This window comes from Rattus rattus, chromosome 2 (genome assembly GCF_011064425.1).
Source record: "Rattus rattus isolate New Zealand chromosome 2, Rrattus_CSIRO_v1, whole genome shotgun sequence".
Taxonomy (NCBI): Eukaryota; Metazoa; Chordata; class Mammalia; order Rodentia; family Muridae; genus Rattus; species Rattus rattus.
In genome coordinates, this window is record NC_046155.1 from 95,615,619 (window position 1) to 95,632,991 (window position 17,373).

The 17,373-nt window shown below is 44.6% G+C and overlaps 1 protein-coding gene across 1 annotated transcript in view; it reads left to right on the forward strand.

The window, feature by feature from the left end:
• The window catches only part of Gab2 (GRB2 associated binding protein 2), a 171,140-nt gene extending 155,317 nt beyond the window's left edge, over positions 1 to 15,823 (forward strand). The window contains exons 4-10 of the mRNA XM_032892957.1: positions 8,491 to 9,065; positions 9,967 to 10,037; positions 11,025 to 11,289; positions 12,051 to 12,141; positions 12,713 to 12,815; positions 13,813 to 13,938; positions 14,549 to 15,823. Coding sequence (XP_032748848.1) covers positions 8,491 to 9,065; positions 9,967 to 10,037; positions 11,025 to 11,289; positions 12,051 to 12,141; positions 12,713 to 12,815; positions 13,813 to 13,938; positions 14,549 to 14,692 — 1,375 coding nt within the window. The 3' untranslated portion in view covers positions 14,693 to 15,823. The remainder of the gene's footprint in view (positions 1 to 8,490; positions 9,066 to 9,966; positions 10,038 to 11,024; positions 11,290 to 12,050; positions 12,142 to 12,712; positions 12,816 to 13,812; positions 13,939 to 14,548) is intronic.
• Positions 15,824 to 17,373: the final 1,550 nt, after the last annotated feature.

Here is a 17,373-nt window from a genome sequence, read left to right on the forward strand (position 1 = left end):
TAAGGTGGAATCTTGGAGTCGTTTTAATTTGCATTTCCCTGATCACAAAGGACTTTGAACATTTCTTTAAGTGTTTCTCAGCCATTTGAGATTCCTCTGTTGTGAATTCTCTGTTTAGTTCTATACCCCATTCTTTGATTGGGTTGTTTGGTTTGGGGTGGTTAGTTTCCGGAGTTCTTCATATATTTTGGATATTAGCCCTCTATTGGATGTGGGGTTAGTGAAGCTTTTTTCCCTGTCTGTAGGTTGCCAGTTTGTCCTATTGACTATGTCCTTTGTTCTACAGAAGATTTCCAGTTTCACGGAATCCCATTTATCAATTCTTGACCTTAGAGAGTGAGCCATTGGAGTTCTGTTTAGAAAGAAATTTCCCCTGTGTCAATGAGTCCAAGGCTCTTTCCCACTTTCCCCTCTATTAGATTCAGTGTATCTAGTTTTACATTGAGATCCTTGATCCACTTGGACTTGAGCTTTGTGCAAGGTGACAGCTCTACAAAGGATAATAGATGGAAAACTCCAACACAAGGAGGAAAACTACACCCTAGAAAAAGCAAGAAAGTAATCTTCTTTCAACAAACCCAAAAGAAGACAGACGCACAAACATAATTCTACCTCTAAGAACAAAAATAACAGAAAACAATAATCAATATTCCTTAATATCTCTTAACATCAATGGACTCAATTTTCCAATAAAAAGACATAGACTAACAGATGGATATGTAAGCAGAACCCAGCATTTTGCTGCATACAGGAAAGACATCTCAGTGACAAAGACAGACACTACCTCAGAGTAAAAGGCTGGAAAACAATTTTCCAAGCAAATGGTCCTGAGAAACAAGCTGGAGTGACTCTTCTAATATTGAATGAAATTGACTTTCTTTTTTTTTTTTTTCTTCCATTTTTATGAAATTGGGTATTTCTTACTTACATTTCAAATGTTATTCTCTTTCCCAGTTTCCTGTCCATCAGCTCCCTAACCCCTCCCTCTCCCCTTCTATATGTTCCCCCTCCCCATCCACCCCCCCCTTCATTACTGCCCCGCCAAACAATCCCCTACACTGGAGGTCCAATCTTGGCAGGACCAAGGGCTTCCCCTTACACTGGTGCCCCAACAAGGCTATTCACTGCTACCTATGTAGTTGGAGCCAAGGGTCAGGTCATGTATAGTCTTTGGGTAGTGGCTTAGTCCCTGGAAGCTCTGGTTGGTGGGCATTGTTCTTCATATGGGGTTGCAAGCCCCTTCAGCTCTTTCAGTCCTTTCTCTAATTCCTCCAACGAGGGTCCCATTCTCAGTTCAGTGGTTTGATACTGGCATTCACCTCTGTATTTGACATGTTCTGGCTGTGTCTCTCAGGAGAGATCTATATCCGGTTCCTGTCAGCCTGCACTTCTTAGCTTCATCCATCTTATCTAGTTTTGGTGGCTGTATATATATATGGGCCACATGTGGGGCAGGCTCTGAATGGCCGTTCCTTCAGTCTCTGCTCTAAACTTTGCCTCCCTTTCTCCTCTTATGGATATTTTTGTTTCCCTTTTAAAGAAGGAGTGAAGCATCCACATTTTGGTCATCCTTCTTGAATTTCATGTAGTCTGTGCATCTTGGGCAATTCGAGCATATGGGCTAATAATTATACTTATCAATGAGTGCATACCATGTGTGTTTTTCTGTGATTGAGCTACCTTATTCAGGTTGAAATTTTTCTAGTTCCATCCATTTGCCTATGAATTTCATGAAGTCATTATTTTTGATAGCTGAGTAGATGAAATTGACTTTCAACCATAAATTATCAAAAAAGACAAGAAAGGACACTTTATACTTGCCAAAGGAAAAATCTAGCAAAGTGAACTTTCAATTCTGAACATGTATGCTCCAAATACAAGGGCACCCATATTTATAAAAGAAACTTCATTAAAGCTCAAAGCATACATTGCACCACACACAATAATAGTGAGACTTCAACACCCCAGTTTCATCAGTGGACAAACCATGGAAATAGAAACTAAACAGTGAAACTAACAGAAGTTATGAGATAAATGGATTTAAAAGACATCTATAGAACATTTCATCCTAAAACAAAAGAATATACCTTCTTCTCAGCACCTCACCTTCTCCAAAATTGACCATATAATCAGTCACAAAACAGGTCTCAACAGATACAAGAAGATTGAAATAATCCCATGCATCCTATCAGATCACCATGGACTAAGGCTGGTCTTCAATAACAACAAAAAGGACACATGGAAGCTGAGCAATGATCTATTCAATGATAACTTGGTCAAGGAAGAAATAAAGAAATTAAAGACTTTTTAGCATCTAAAGAAAATGAAGGTACAATATGCCCAAACTTAATGGGACACAATGAAAGCAGTCCTAAGAGGAAAACTCATAGCTCTGAGTGCCTCCAAAAAGAAACTAGAGAGAACATACACTAACAGCTTAACAGCTCACCTGATAGCTCTAGGACAAAAAGAAGCAAATACACTCAAGAGGAGTCTTCGGCAGGGAATAATCAAACTCAGAGCTGAAATCAACCAAGTAGATACAAAAAGAACTGTACAAAGAATCAACAAAAGCAGGAGCTGGTTCTTTGAGAAAATCAACAAGATAGATAAACCCTTAGCCAGACTAACCAGAGAGCACAGAAACACTATACAAATTAACAAAATCAAAGATGAAAAGGGAGACATAACAGAGAAACTGAGGAAATTCAAAAATTATATCCTACTGCAAAAGCCTGTACTCAACAAAACTGGAAAATCTGAATGGAATGAACAATTTCCTAGACAGATAGCAGGTGGCAAAGTTAAATCAGGAGCAGATAACCCATCTAAACAGTCCCATAACCCCTAAGGAAATAGAAGCAGTCATTAAAAGTCTCCCAACCAAAATAAGCCCAGGACCAGATGGGTTTAGTACAGAAATCTATCAGACCTGCAAAGAAGACCAATACTCTCCAAACTATTCCACAAAACAGAAACAGAAGAAACACTACCCAATTCATTCTTTGAAGCCACAATTACACTTATATCCAAACCACACAAAGACTCTACAAAGAAAGAAAACTTTAGACCAATTTCCTTTATGAATATCAATACAGAAATAATAAAAATTTCAAAAGCCAAATCCAAGAACATATCAAAACAATCATTTACCATGATCAAGTAGGCTTCATCCCAGGGATGCAGGGATGGTTCAATATATGGAAATCCATCAGTGTAATTCACTATATAAATAAACTCAAAGAAAAAGCCACATGATCATCTCATTAGATGCTGAGAAAGCATTTGACAAAATTAAACACCCCTTCATGATACAAGTCTTGGAAAGATCAGGAATTCCAGGCCCATACTTAAACATAGTAAAAGCAAACCAGTAGTCAACATCAAACTAAATGGAGAGAAACTTGAAACAATCCCACTAAAATCAGAGACTAGACAAGGTTGCCCACTCTCTCCCTACCTATTCAACATAGTACTTGAAGTCCTAGCCAGAGCAGTTAGACAACAAAAAAAGAGGTCAAAGGAAATTGCAATGCAATTTGGAAAGAGGTCAATGCAAATTGGAAAGGAAGAAGTCAAAATATCACTATTTGCAGATGATATGATAGTATACTTAAGTGACCCCCAAAATTCCACCAGAGGACTTCTAAACCTGATAAACAACTTCAGCAAAGTGGCTGGATATAAAATTAACTCAAACAAATCAGTAGCCTTCCTCTACTCAAAGGATAAACAGGCTGAGAAAGGCACCCTTCATAATAGTAACAAATGATATAAAATACCTTGATGTGACTCTAACCAAGCAAGTGAAACATCTGTATGACAAGAACTTCAAGTCTCTGAAGAAAGAAATTGAAGATCTCAAAAGATGGAAAAATCTCCCATGCTCATGGATTGGCAGGATTAATATTGTAAAAATGCCAAAAGCGATCTACAGATTCAGTGCAATCCCCATCAGAATACCAACTCAATTCTTCATAGACTTAGAGCAATTTGCAAATTCATTTGGAATAACAAAAAATCCAGGATAGTGAAAACTATTCTCAACAATAAAAGAACTTCTGGGGGAAATCACCATCCCTGACCTCAAGCTATATTACAGAGCAATTGTGATTTAAAAAATGAAAACTGTATGGTATTGGTACAGAGACAGGCAGGTAGATAAATGGAATAGAATTGAAGACCTGGAAATGAACCCACACATCTATGGTCACTTCTTTGACAAAGAAGCCAAAACCATCCAGGGAAAAAAAGACATCATTTTCAACAAATGGTGCTGGTTCAACTGGCGGTCAGCTAATAGAAGAGAAAGTAGGGAAGAGCCTTGAACACATAGGCACAGGTGAAATTTTCCTGAACAGAATACCAATGGCTTATGCACTAAGATCAACAATCTACAAATGGGACCTCATAAAATTGCCAAGCTTCTGTAAGACAAAGGACACTGTCAATAGGAAAAGATGGCAACCAACAGATTGGGAAAAGATCTTTATCAATCCTACATTCAATAGAGGACTAATATTCCAATATATACAAAGAACTCTAGAAGTTATACTCCAAAGAACCAAATAATCCTATTTTTTAAAAATGAGATACAGAGCTAAACAAAGATTCTCAGCTGAGGAATATCAAATGGGTGAGAAGCACCTAAAGAAATGTTCAGCATCCTTAGTCATCAGGGAAATGCAAATCAAAATAACCCTGAGATTCCACCTCACACTAGACAGAATGGCTAAGATCAAAAACTCAGGTGACAGCAGATGCTGGTGAGGATGTAGAGAAAGAGAAACACTCCTCCATTGTTGGTAGGATTGCAAGCTGGTACAACCATTCTGGAAATCAGTCTGGCAGTTCCTCAGAAAATTAGACATAGTGCTTCCTGAGGACCCAGCTATACTACTCCTGAGCATATACTCAAAGGTGCTTCAACATATGACAAGGACACATTCTCCACTGTGTTCATAGCAGTCATATTTATAATAGCCAGAAGCTGGAAAGAACCCAGATGTCCTTCAACAGAGGAATGGATACAGAAAATGTGGTACATCTACACAATGTACTACTACTCAGCTATTAAAAACAATGACTTCATGAAAGTCTTGGGCAAATGGATGGAACTAGAAAATATTGTCCTGTGTGAGGTGACCCAATCACAAAATAACACACATATGTACTCATTGATAGTGGATATTAGCCCAAAAGTTCGGATTACCCAAGATACAATCCACAGACCACATGAAGCCCAAGGAGAAGGAAGACCAAAGTGCAGATGCTTCAGTCCTTTTTAGAAGGGGGAACAAAATACTCGTGGGAGGAAATACAGTGACAATGAGTGGAGCAGAGACTGAAGGAAAGGCCATCTAGAGACTACCCCACCTAGGCATCCATATCATATGCAGCCACCAATCCCAGTCACTATTGCTGATGCCAAGAAGTGCTTGCTGATAAGAGCCTGATATGGATGTCTCCTGAGAGTCTCTGCCAGAGCCTTACTGATACAGATGAGGATGCTTGCAGCTAACCATTGGACTAAGCATGGGACCCCAATGGAGGAGTTAAAGAAAGGACTGAAGGAGCTGAAGGGGTTTGCAACCCCTTAGAAAGAACAACAATATCAACGAGCCAGATCCCCCAGAGTCTCCAGGGACTAAACCACCAAAGAGTACATACACATGGAAGGGCCCATGGCTTCAGCCACATATGTAGCAGAGAATAGCATTATATATATATATATAGGAGGAGAAGCCTTTGGTCATGTGAAGGTTCATTTTCCATGTTTAAGGGAATGCTAGGGTGTTGAGGTGGATGGGTTAGAAGGGGAGCATCCTCCTAGAAGCAGAGGGAGGGAACATTAGAGAGGGGGCAACCGGAGAAGGGGATAACATTTGAAAATGTAAATACATAAAATATCCAATAAAAAAAAATCAAAGTGGGGTTGGGGATTTAGCTCAGTGGTAGAGCGCTTGCCCAGCAAGCGCAAGGCCCTGGGTTCGGTCCCCAGCTCCGAAAAAAAGAAAAGAAAAAAAAAAATCAAAGTGGTCCTTCCATCATTAATATACTTAGAGTCTAGTAGAGAGAAAAAAGGCAAAATCGTACTACAATATGAGTCATAAAATTATGTGGAAATTATATATTTCTTTATAAAGAAGAAATATGAAATTATGTGGCTAAAAATAATAAACTTTCTAAAAGTCTGGGAAAGTGTCAGATCAGTCGTTAACATTCTCATTGATCCAGAAGAAAAATGAGAAGGAACTGAGTTGGAGTAGATTGGGTAAGACTTGAATAAGTCATGAGAAACCAGTATGGGTAACTGACTCATCACTTCTGGTTTCCCAAGTCCAGAGTCAAGCAGAATGGATTGAAAAGAAAGGGCCGCAGTCCGTTCTGGAACATGCTCACTTTACTGCAGCACACCAGTGAGGCTCTGCCCTGCCCTGGACCGCCAGCTTCCTTTACATCGCTAAGCCCCAACAACCTAACCTTTTAAGTTAACAAATACCATTGTGTGATTTGATTATAATATCAGCTGCTGGTAACCACCATTACACTCTGTTTCTTTGAGATAAGTGATTTGGATTCCATATGAGTGAGATTACGCAGTATCTGCCTTTCTGTCTGTCTTACCTTCCAACATGCTTCCTCCAGCCTGAGCAGCATGTATATATTTAAAGTTGCTGAGTTCTTTTAAACATCTTCAGCCCCAGACTGAAATGCCTTTATTTTGTCTTGCTTTTTTCTGGACTTTGGCTTTTTTCTAGATTCACTCAGATGGGATGTCTGTGAAAAAGCCTTTCTAACACCACCCCACCAGGCAAGGTTAATGTGGCCACTGACAGACTCATACTTGACTATAGTGATTTTCAGGAATGGCACCTCCTGTGATTTCTAAGCACACAGCAGGTAACACCTCTATATCCATTGTGATGGGGAGGAGGACATCATCAAGTGTTTGTGGAATGAAAAAAAGTCAAATAAGGACATCTGACAGAAGTTTGGAGATTCAAAAACAATAATAAAATAAAACATACCAAAGACAAATATGAACACTCTATACCTGCCATTGATTCTCCTGCCTCAGCTCTGATGTTCATTTCTCTTGGGCCATAGCTGTTGCCTTGGTTATGTGTATGGAAGTGACTGGGAAGGAAGAGAAAACAAAAACCTAGGTGAAGAGCTGGTAAATATTTGGAGACTGAATATTGGGGCTATCAATGGCCCATGTAAAGGGGAACCAGCCAGCACACCTCGTTCGTCCCTCTGTCTAAACTTCTAGGCACTGTTCTGTACTACCACCTGGTGGCCACATCTGTAAGTAGCAAGTTCCAGCGAAGGAGCTAAGGGAGGCAGATGATGATCCACCAGTGATCCTCAGTTCAAACTCTACCCAGGAAAACACGGAGGCGTGAGTGTGAGCCTGCACCTTATTCTGATAAGAGCTCCAAAAGCTTACTAGGTTTTCACGGATACCTCTGGTCTACAGACCCTCTGAAGGGATTGATTCTTTTTTCTCTCAGATGAAATCCTTCTGAAGGATCATCAGAGATAGAAAGCAGACCTGGCTCCCTGTTACTCAAACCTCATTCTCCAATTGAACACTGTACTTGTGCAAAACCCAGTTTAACAACCACTCTTGTGAACTGAGAGGCTTAGAGAGCCTCTGATCCAGGTAGACCATTGAATGTAATTGACACTTCCTAGATCTCACACCTGGGAGAACATCATGCTGATGTTCACAGATATGTCGGTAGCAATGCTAGGACTGAATGTAAACTGTCCTCTTACCTGTTAGTTCCTTTAAAGCCTGCCTTACCTCCCACTACCATTATTCAAAATGAATAAAAGCAATACCATTTCCTATCCTAGTGTAGTTCCCAAATGGAAGTCATTTTACCTACATATTTTTAAACTTCAGGAAAGAACCAGATTTTTCTCAATAAACCATGATTCCTGGTAAAAGATAAAGCCTATAGGTGAAGTTTAAATTAGTTCTTTAAAATGCAAGCACCAATGTCCATGAGCGGACTTAAAAGAGAAAAAATTAAAACTTAGAGAGAATAGCTTCCTGTTTTCTCCCACAACTTGCCACTGTCTCAGAGCTTTTGTACTCATGTGTATTTGGTGGTAATTCAAACAGTGAGCAGTAATGACCGGTTACTTGTACCTCTGGGGCCCAGGAGTGACCTTGTTCCCTGCTAGGGACAGCCACAGAAGTTCAGGGGTTCACAAAGGTTGACACTGCTAGAACATACACCTGGCTAGATACACTAGAGTTGACTTCCTAAAGAATCTTCAGAGTATGATGATTTTAATTACTATTTTGGAGAGGCCTAAAGTAGAAGTCTCAAGATTACACAGTTAATTCGTGGTAGGAACTAGGTAGACCTGGAGCTTGCCTGACTCCTCGGTAGTGTTCCTATACCAATGAGCCGCATGCTTTGAACATCCTCTGTCTTCTTCTCACTGTCCTCTTCTCTTTATCTCTTTTAGGAGTGCCAGCTTCTCTCAGGGCACCCGGCAGAAGAGTGATACAGCCGTGCAAAAACTTGCCCAGAGCAATGGACACTGTATCAATGGAGTCAGCAGTCAAGTCCATGGTTTCTATAGCCTTCCCAAGCCAAGCCGACACAACACAGAATTCAAAGACAGTACTTATGATCTCCCGAGGAGCCTGGCGTCACATGGCCACACCAAGAGCAGCCTCACAGGGTCTGAGACTGATAACGAGGATGTGTACACCTTCAAGATGCCCAGCAACACCCTGTGTCGGGAGTTTGGAGACCTCCTTGTGGACAATTTGGATGTTCCAACCACCCCTCTCTCAGCCTACCAGATCCCTAGAACATTCACACTGGACAAGAATCACAATGCCATGACAGTGGCCACTTCTGGAGACTCAGCCATAGCTCCCCCACCCCGGCCACCCAAGCCAAGTCAAGCAGAAACACCTCGATGGGGCAGCCCTCAGCAAAAACCTCCGATCGGCGAGAATAGCAGATCTGTAGCTGCTACTATCCCCAGGCGCAATACCCTCCCTGCAATGGACAACAGCCGGCTCCACCGAGGTCAGTGTGATCTGTAGCTGTGACCAGAGGGCCAGGGAGGTGGTCCAGGCATTCTCAGTGTATTGCTGGCCCTTGGTCACCCCTAGGCCAAGGTAAACTCAAGGGCTACTCAGTTCAGTGATACAAGTTGAAGCATCTCCTGTACAATTTCCATAGCAGTTGACCCTCCGCCTAGCTGTCAACATGACACCCACTATGGCAGAAGTATAACAGGCTCTACCTTGGAGATGTTGATGTTTGGGTTTGGAGACTCAAATCATATTATTTTATTTATTTAAAACTAAAACCAAAAATGTAAAAACAAATTTAGAAGATCAGCAAAGTTAAAGAAAGTAATACAAAGTGGGATCTTATGATATTTTCCTGTCATAGAAAACTCTCTAGTTGAAGTCTGAACTTGGACTTGAAGCCACGAAGTTCTATCCTCACTTATCGCAGATGAATTCCAACTCTGCATGCCCCCTCTGTTCAGTGAGTCTTTAGAGCTTGCAAAGCTTTCTCACCCCCCTGCTGTGACAGCAGCAAAGATGAGCCTCAGGCCTATGGGGCCCGGCACCCAGTTTAGAACTCTGCAGTCAGTCAGGCTACCCAAGCAGTCACCCTGTGCTTTGAAACTGTATAACACATACATACACAACACATCCCTGCCCTTCAAAGCTCAGTTGCTGGAAAAAGAAAACCAACATACGTAATTAGTATGAATACCATCACCTAAGTATTCCGAGAGGTGAGAGTGAACTGAGTGGGAGATAGAAGAACCCGGGGCTAAAGTGAGGAGGTCCTCTGCAGGTACCCACACTGGAACAGACATGAATATTAGGAGAATTGCCACACTGGTCATCGACAGAACGTCAACATGACATCAGCATGAGAATAAACCCTCTTCCTTCCTTCATCACAGCTTCCTCCTGTGAGACCTATGAATACCCAACACGAGGCAGCGGAGAGAGTGCCAGCTGGTCTGCTGAATCTGTGAGTGAGAATGTTAATTCAAGCGTGAGGCTTGATCAGGGCCCCTTTGGTCAGTCAGGGTAGGGAAGAAGCTCCGCCCCATATAACTAAAAGTGTATCACTCAAAGAATTATGGCATTTCCCTCAGGAACTGCCTACCTGTCCCAGTCCAACGTCCTAGGGAGGGTTTTTTGACAAGTGAAAATGGTACCCTCTCATCTGGTCCTGTGGCAGACTAGAATACAATGCAGCAGCACTCCAAAGTAGAGGGTTCTTTACGGCAACAGCCCTGCTCTCTAGGTGGAGTAGGAACGTAGCAGAAGTGGTGACAGATGACAGCTTACATGAGGCTCTCAGGCTGTCTCTGGAATGGGTTGACCACAGTTGTCCAAGTTCCAAACAAGCTGATCAGGGCTTAGGTTCAAGCCTACTTGAAAGAGAAGTGAAGAAGCCATGTGGGTAGATGTGCTCTGCTATACAATAAGATGAGAGTTGGGAAGTGGCTGTAGTTAGGACTGCTACACCACTATATAAGTCTGTGACAGCTTTACCTACAACTTGCTACTGTGTGACTTAGGTACCTGGAATGAGCCCAAGCCCACTGAATGCTGGATAGGGAAATGTAGCTATTAAACCTCACCTTCCAGAGTCCTGGTCAGGGTCTAGATTGACTTATCAGTGGTCAATCTTGAGCTATTCCTACCCTGAAGTGCCTTCTCCCTTAGCCAGGCACCTGGAACCTGAATATCTCTAGGCACAGAACATGGATTTGAGTATCCACAGAGTTTTGTACTTAAGTCTTACCACAAAGATAAGGCTCCCAAAAGATCGTGAAACAGGTGACTGCAGAGCTCATTTCTCCTTGATTCCCACTACGCATCCCTATTTGGTCTTCCCAGGGTCTCCCTTGTATCTTTAAAGTGTAGCTAACCAACTGGGACAGCTTGTACACAATCTCACCTTACTTCTTTTCACTAGTTACAGGTAGATCTTTTACTTTTTTTTTAGCCAGGAAAGACTGCCGTGGGTCGATCAAACAGTGCCAGCTCTGATGACAACTACGTGCCCATGAACCCAGGTTCTTCTACCCTGCTGGCTATGGAACGAGCCGGGGACAATTCCCAGAGTGTCTACATACCCATGAGCCCAGGGCCTCATCACTTTGATCCACTTGGATACCCATCCACAGCCCTTCCTATTCACAGAGGCCCCAGCCGAGGAAGTGAGATCCAGCCACCCCCAGTCAACCGAAACCTCAAACCTGACCGAAAAGGTAAGTCCACTCTTTCCCCCACCTCATCTCTGGACAGCATTTGCTTAGAGAATGGGTGGATACTGGACTTTGGGGTGTGTGACTGTGCAGATAATGTAAATTCAGACTTCAGATTTGATTATAGGGAAATCATGCAGAATGCTTCACATAGTCCACTGCAGGTCTGCAGTAGTAGATCCAGGGCCTGTGTGAAGATCAGGAAAAAGTGCTGGAGTCCAAACTGGACTTCTGCTGGCCTTGGCTGAGCAGTAGGTATTGAAAGGGAGGAGTAGGGAATTTGGACAGAGATGGAAGTCATAGGTGTGGCCAACAGGACTCTGACTGTGTGATCTTAAGCCTTACAGGGTCCTGTACCCATTTGCTTTCCTTCACTGTTATTTGTATACCACTGTCCAAAATCAACAGCAGTTGTCACAGTGACCATCTCTACAGTGAATACAATCTGTTTTCATGAGAAGTCACAAACCTGGGGAGAATCTCTACTGTTAGACCCACGAGTCCCATTTGGATTCCGAAAGTCTTGATTACTACAGAGACGGTGGAAAGGACACATATTGTAGAATGTGATGATGGAGACATGGACATAAGTATCTGCAGTTTGATATCTGTGGGAGTCCTGAAACCAAGTCACCTGCATGTCCTTCCTGAGCCTCAGATCCCCCATATAAAGCTGATGGCCTTTGTAAATGTGCTGGTGTGTTACATATAGTCTGTGTCTGTGTAGCATAATCACTGACTCCTGAATTCTGTTCCTGCTTTAGCAAAGCCAACACCCCTTGACCTGAGAAACAACACTGTCATCGATGAGCTCCCCTTCAAGTCACCTGTCACCAAGTCTTGGTCCAGGATCAAGTGAGTGTCTGTAGACGGAAAAGCTTGGGGTCAGAATCGGGTGGCATGATAGCTGGCCTAGGAGTCCAGGACACCAGGACTTGAAGATTATGCTATAGGAGCTTTGTTCGGTTCCTGGTCTTTGCTACAAAATATATATGGCGTAAACACTTCAAGACAAGGATAGATGTGTTTGGCTTCATGATTTCAGTCTGTGGTCACTTGACTCACTTGAGGCCTGTGGCAAGGCAGAAACATTATAGTGTGGTGAGCATGACAGCCAGAAAACAGGATGCACGCCTGTCCTGGCTGCTCCATCCAGCTGCAGCCTATCTGGCTGGTACTCTCCACATTTAGGGTAGGCCTTCCCACGTCTGTTGCCGTATCACATGCCAATTATCTTCCACGCTTTGTTCATCTGTCTCTTGATCTCTTGGGAATTGTTTTCCTCCTCTGTGAAGGGGAAATGATTAAAATGTCCCTGTACTAAATCCATCGTATAATGGAAGTCTGAAGCTCAGGTGTGAGGCCAGAGTCTGGGGTGTGAACCATAGCTTCTCAGGGGTTCACTGTCTTGTTTTCTGCCCAACAGCCACACCTTTAACTCCAGTTCCTCCCAGTACTGCCGTCCTATCTCCACACAGAGTATCACCAGCACAGACTCAGGAGACAGTGAGGAGAACTATGTCCCTATGGTGAGTCCTCCACCATTCACCCAACAGCCTCCCATCTCTTCTTCCCAGCTCAGGCCAAAGAAGTCAACCTCCTGCTGCAGACCCTTCCTAGACACAGAATGTCAAACATCAGGAGTTATTAGCCATTAGAAATACACAGCTTTGTCCCCCAAGGACATCTGTGTCTTAAAGACCCCAGGTGGCCTGTCTCACTACTCTAATTCAGGTGACATCATGATGGGTGCCCGTGGAGAGGCAGTGTTGGAGAGACACAGATATAATGCCATTCAGTGTGATGCAGTAGCAGGAACACACACGGAGCACACATAATACAGTTCCTCCCTGGGGTCATTGAAAAGTACAACTGCCGAAGCTGCAGGCTCAGGGAACAGATCAATCATTACAATGGGACGGTCACTTCTTAGTCAGACCACGGGCATGTTTCAGACATAAATTGCTCTCTTAAAGCTGAAAACAGAGCCGTAGAACCTCTCACATGGAAAATGGTTGAAGAAATGAGGCCTGTTACCCAGAAACAAGGTGACTGTTCAGGTATCTGGAGAGGCCAGAAGGCACGAGCTGCTTGTGCTGTGGCCAGGTGTGGTAGGAAGCTTTACACCCGAAGTGAGGAAGAATGTTGCTTATCAGGGACCTGCAAACTGAGGCTGGGTCTTTAGGAGAGACACTACCTAAGACTTGCCCCAAGTCTCCCGAGGGGTTGGGAGGCACGTACATGGGATTAGCACAGGTTGGTAGTCAGAGAACATCCCTGGCTCCTATCATGAACCAGCTATGCAAGCACTGATAACTCACTGTACTTTCTGAACCCAGTTTTTTAGCCTCTAGTAATTTGAACAGAGATCCATCTCTCAGGACTGCTATGAAGACTTAGATGAGAAAAAAGTCACAGTGCATTGGCTTAGTGCAGGACACAGTAGAGGAGCTCTGGCTACCACAGGTAGTTTTCCAGGTGGTGGTTTAGGTTGTTAAACTTACCCAGTTTTATTCTTTGTCATAGCAAAACCCAGTATCTGCATCCCCTGTTCCCAGTGGCACTAACAGCCCTGCTCCCAAGAAGAGTACTGGCAGTGTGGATTACCTAGCCCTGGACTTCCAGCCGGGCTCCCCAAGCCCTCACCGCAAGGTACCTAGAGGTTGGGGACAAGGGGATTCATCCCACCAGCCCCTTTCCAGAGATATTTTATATGACCGTTGCCGAGCATCAGTCCACTCATGTCCTTGCCATGGGATATACTCACAGCATTATTCATGATTACAAGGGGTCAGTCAACAGTATAAGACATGGAGATCCTCTCTGCCTTTCCTCTGAGAGACAGAGACAGAGAGAAACTGTCTGAATGAGACCCAGGTCCTGATGGAGACACAGCATCCCTTGGAAGGGATTTCAGGGCCTGGGAAAGCCTCACCAAGAACCACTTTCAGCCCAGACAGCAAGGGTGAAGTCTACCTCAACACATTTTCCCTCAGCATATTGTAAGGGCTCTGTAAGGCCTCTGTTTATTGTCATTCAACACATCCCTTTCCCTGGAAGTGTGGCCAAAGGAAAATGGGTGGAGGCATTATTAAAAGCCTGAGCCAGTAGCAGGGCCCAAAACTGGCAGGTTGTCCTAAAAGCTAAAGTGAGATGTCAGCAGGCTTCCAACAGAAGACTACTTCACTTTGAAACCCACAGGCAACACAGGCAAAGTGATAGCCGTATATAGGTAACTCAGTCATTTCTTTTGTTCCCTCAGCCATCCACATCATCTGTCACATCGGATGAGAAGGTAGACTATGTCCAAGTGGATAAAGAGAAGACGCAGGCCCTGCAGAACACCATGCAGGAGTGGACAGATGTACGGCAGTCCTCAGAACCTTCCAAGGGTGCCAAGCTGTGATGAAGGGGGCCACCGAGTTCAAGAGCCATGAGGCAGCTGCCCAGACTGCCTCTTCTGTCACCTTCTTCTCCATTTCTTCCTACACCTCCTCTCCCCTGTACCACTTTCAGCCTTCAAAGCACTCAACGTCAGGGACCTGACCCTTTCCCATCAGAGGCAAGGGCCTGGTAGAGACACTTCCTCTGCCACTTGGGTTCCACCTATGACTTCTGTCAAAAGTAGCTGTGCCTCCACCACCTTAGTTAGGAGCTGTTGCCAAAAATGCTTCCTGCTTTGGACCCATTTGTCTGCTGCTTGGACTCTTGGAGGGAGGGCTGAAGCTCTGAGCTAGGCTCATGCCTCATGTCTGCTCACCGCTCTCTACCCTCTACCTCAGGGCTGCTTCTCCATCCCCAGCAGAGGATGATAACCCAGTGAGCCAAGAACCAGCAGACCAAAGTACATATGGGCTTTCATATCCCTGCTATTTTGGCAAGGAAAAGGCAAGGTGCCACAAGAAGAAATAGTTGATAGTGGAAGTCGGAAGTTGCCTTGAGGAAGAAATTAGGCCCCAGACATGGGAGTGTAGCTGATAACTTGTTGGGTGGTACCCAGTATCAGGCCATGGTGTACCTCTGCTATAGACTGGGAGAGACAAAGTATGAAAGACAGCAGGAAGGAAAACTGATAATGATAAGCAACCAGGACAGCAAAGAGCAGAAGTCTTTGAGGTGACAAAGCTTGGAGCTAGAGGACTCTGCCACTCTGGGACAGACAGTCCTCTTCCCTGGCCCTGATGAAGAGATGAGACAGAGTGAGGAAGACAGCAGCAGGTTATGTGGGGGGAGAAGGGCAGGAGGATCCTGGGACAGGAGTGTGCTAGGCACAGGGCAGTGCGGGGACACTGCCATGGAAAGAAAGTTTCTAGTAGGTAGGAGGGTGCAGAGATGACTTAGGGACCAGGAAGCAGGCAAGACATGTAGCAAGTGAGGACGTGTGTCCAAAGGGCCTGGTGGGGAGCCCAAGGCCACACGCAGGAGTACAGCAGGGAGCAGAATGAGGAGTCATACTTTGACCAAGGAAATCTAGAGAGCACATAAGGGTCTGGGCGATGGCTTGTGCCAGACAGAAGCACCTCTGACCTAGTGCCAGGCCAGGTCTTTTCTCTTCTCTGCTGTCCTCAGCTGCAGGGATGGTAGGAACTAACCCTCTCCTCCAATGGCTTCAGATGTCACCAGGGCAGATGGGATGGGAAGCTGTTGTCGCTAAGGCTTTTAAGATAGGGCAGGGAGATTTCAATGTGTTTGTCTTAAAAGTTGTTGACCAAATTTTCAAGCATTTCAGAGGAAAAACAGGGCAAACCAGCATTTCATTTTGCCCTAGAGAAACAGATTGTTGTCCTCTAAAAACCAGGACTGTTCAGCAACTAAAGGCACACTGTACCTCTCTCCTCTCGAGTGCCCTGTCGAGGAGGTCCTCGGTAGTGGTCCCTCTTCTCACAGTAGTGATGGTTGCCAAGCCCTGAGCAACAAGGAGACTGAGCCATGGGGAGGGGAGCCTCAAGGAGAGATCAGAGTGAGTTTTGTGCAGAAAGAGTAGGCAGGGGTGGGTCGTGGAGGAGACAGGAGGGATGAGGGAAGCCTCAGCTTTGGGAACGGGTGGTCTTTGAAGGTATGAAGCCAGCCTCAGAAGTGTGCAGTCACCTTGAGTGAAACGGGGCTGGAGATGGTTGCATTGAGCAAGGTTACAAGATACTTGGCTGGCTCTGCCCATCCTCACGGTGTCCTTTAAGGCCTCAGTGGGCCTCCCATGTGGCTAAGCTCTTGATTGGTGCTGCTGGAGCTCATAGCAGGTCCATGTGTCATTGGCCTCAGCAGCCACCCCATAGACACAGTGCATTTTCTGAGTTGAGTGTGCCATGTGAATGGAGCTGGCTGCCACTTACCAAGACTCAAGTATTCTAGTTAGTCTCAAGGCCTCTGTCTTGCTCTGGTCCAACCTGTGGAAAGCTGAGCTCTGGCTCACAATTCCCAGATTGCTAGCCATGTCTAATGTACCCACCCACCCACCCTTCCTCCAACCCCCAAATAAGAAAAGCCAATTCCATTTAGGAAAAAAAAAAATGGCTTACTCATGAGTCAAAGTTCACCTCCCCTAGTGGCTGAGCTGTCAAGGACTGAGAGCCAAGAACACCTATCATCTCTTAGCTAGCACAGCTCCCACAAGTACCTATCCTGGAGGGCCTCTTCCCACTCCACCCTGCAAAGATTAAAGTTTAGTAGGACAGTGAAGAAAGGGGGTGGCATCTCCTTGAGACTTGCCGTTCTGTAAAATGGGATGATCACAGCTGATACTCTGTGGCTGTAAGAACCTGGGTGATCCCTTGAAGGTCTGGGTTACTGGGGTAGAGCACACAGAGTATTAGCTCATTAGCTGCCTCCCTCTCTATCGATTTCACTATATTGACTCTGTGAAAAGAAGCCACATTCTCAGAACAGAAGCACAACCCTTCTGAAGTTACTGGAACGAGGGTTCAGGTCCTGTCTGCCTTTGGGCCCTTTATTTGCCAGTGGCTATAGTCCCAGCCATGGCTCCTCCCCTCCCTGCAACAGAGCTTTGCAGACTATGAGAGGAAGTAGCTCTTCCTTTCCATCTGGGCCTTTGGCTGTAAAGTGGGGAAGCAGGCTGACCTTAGAGGGCCA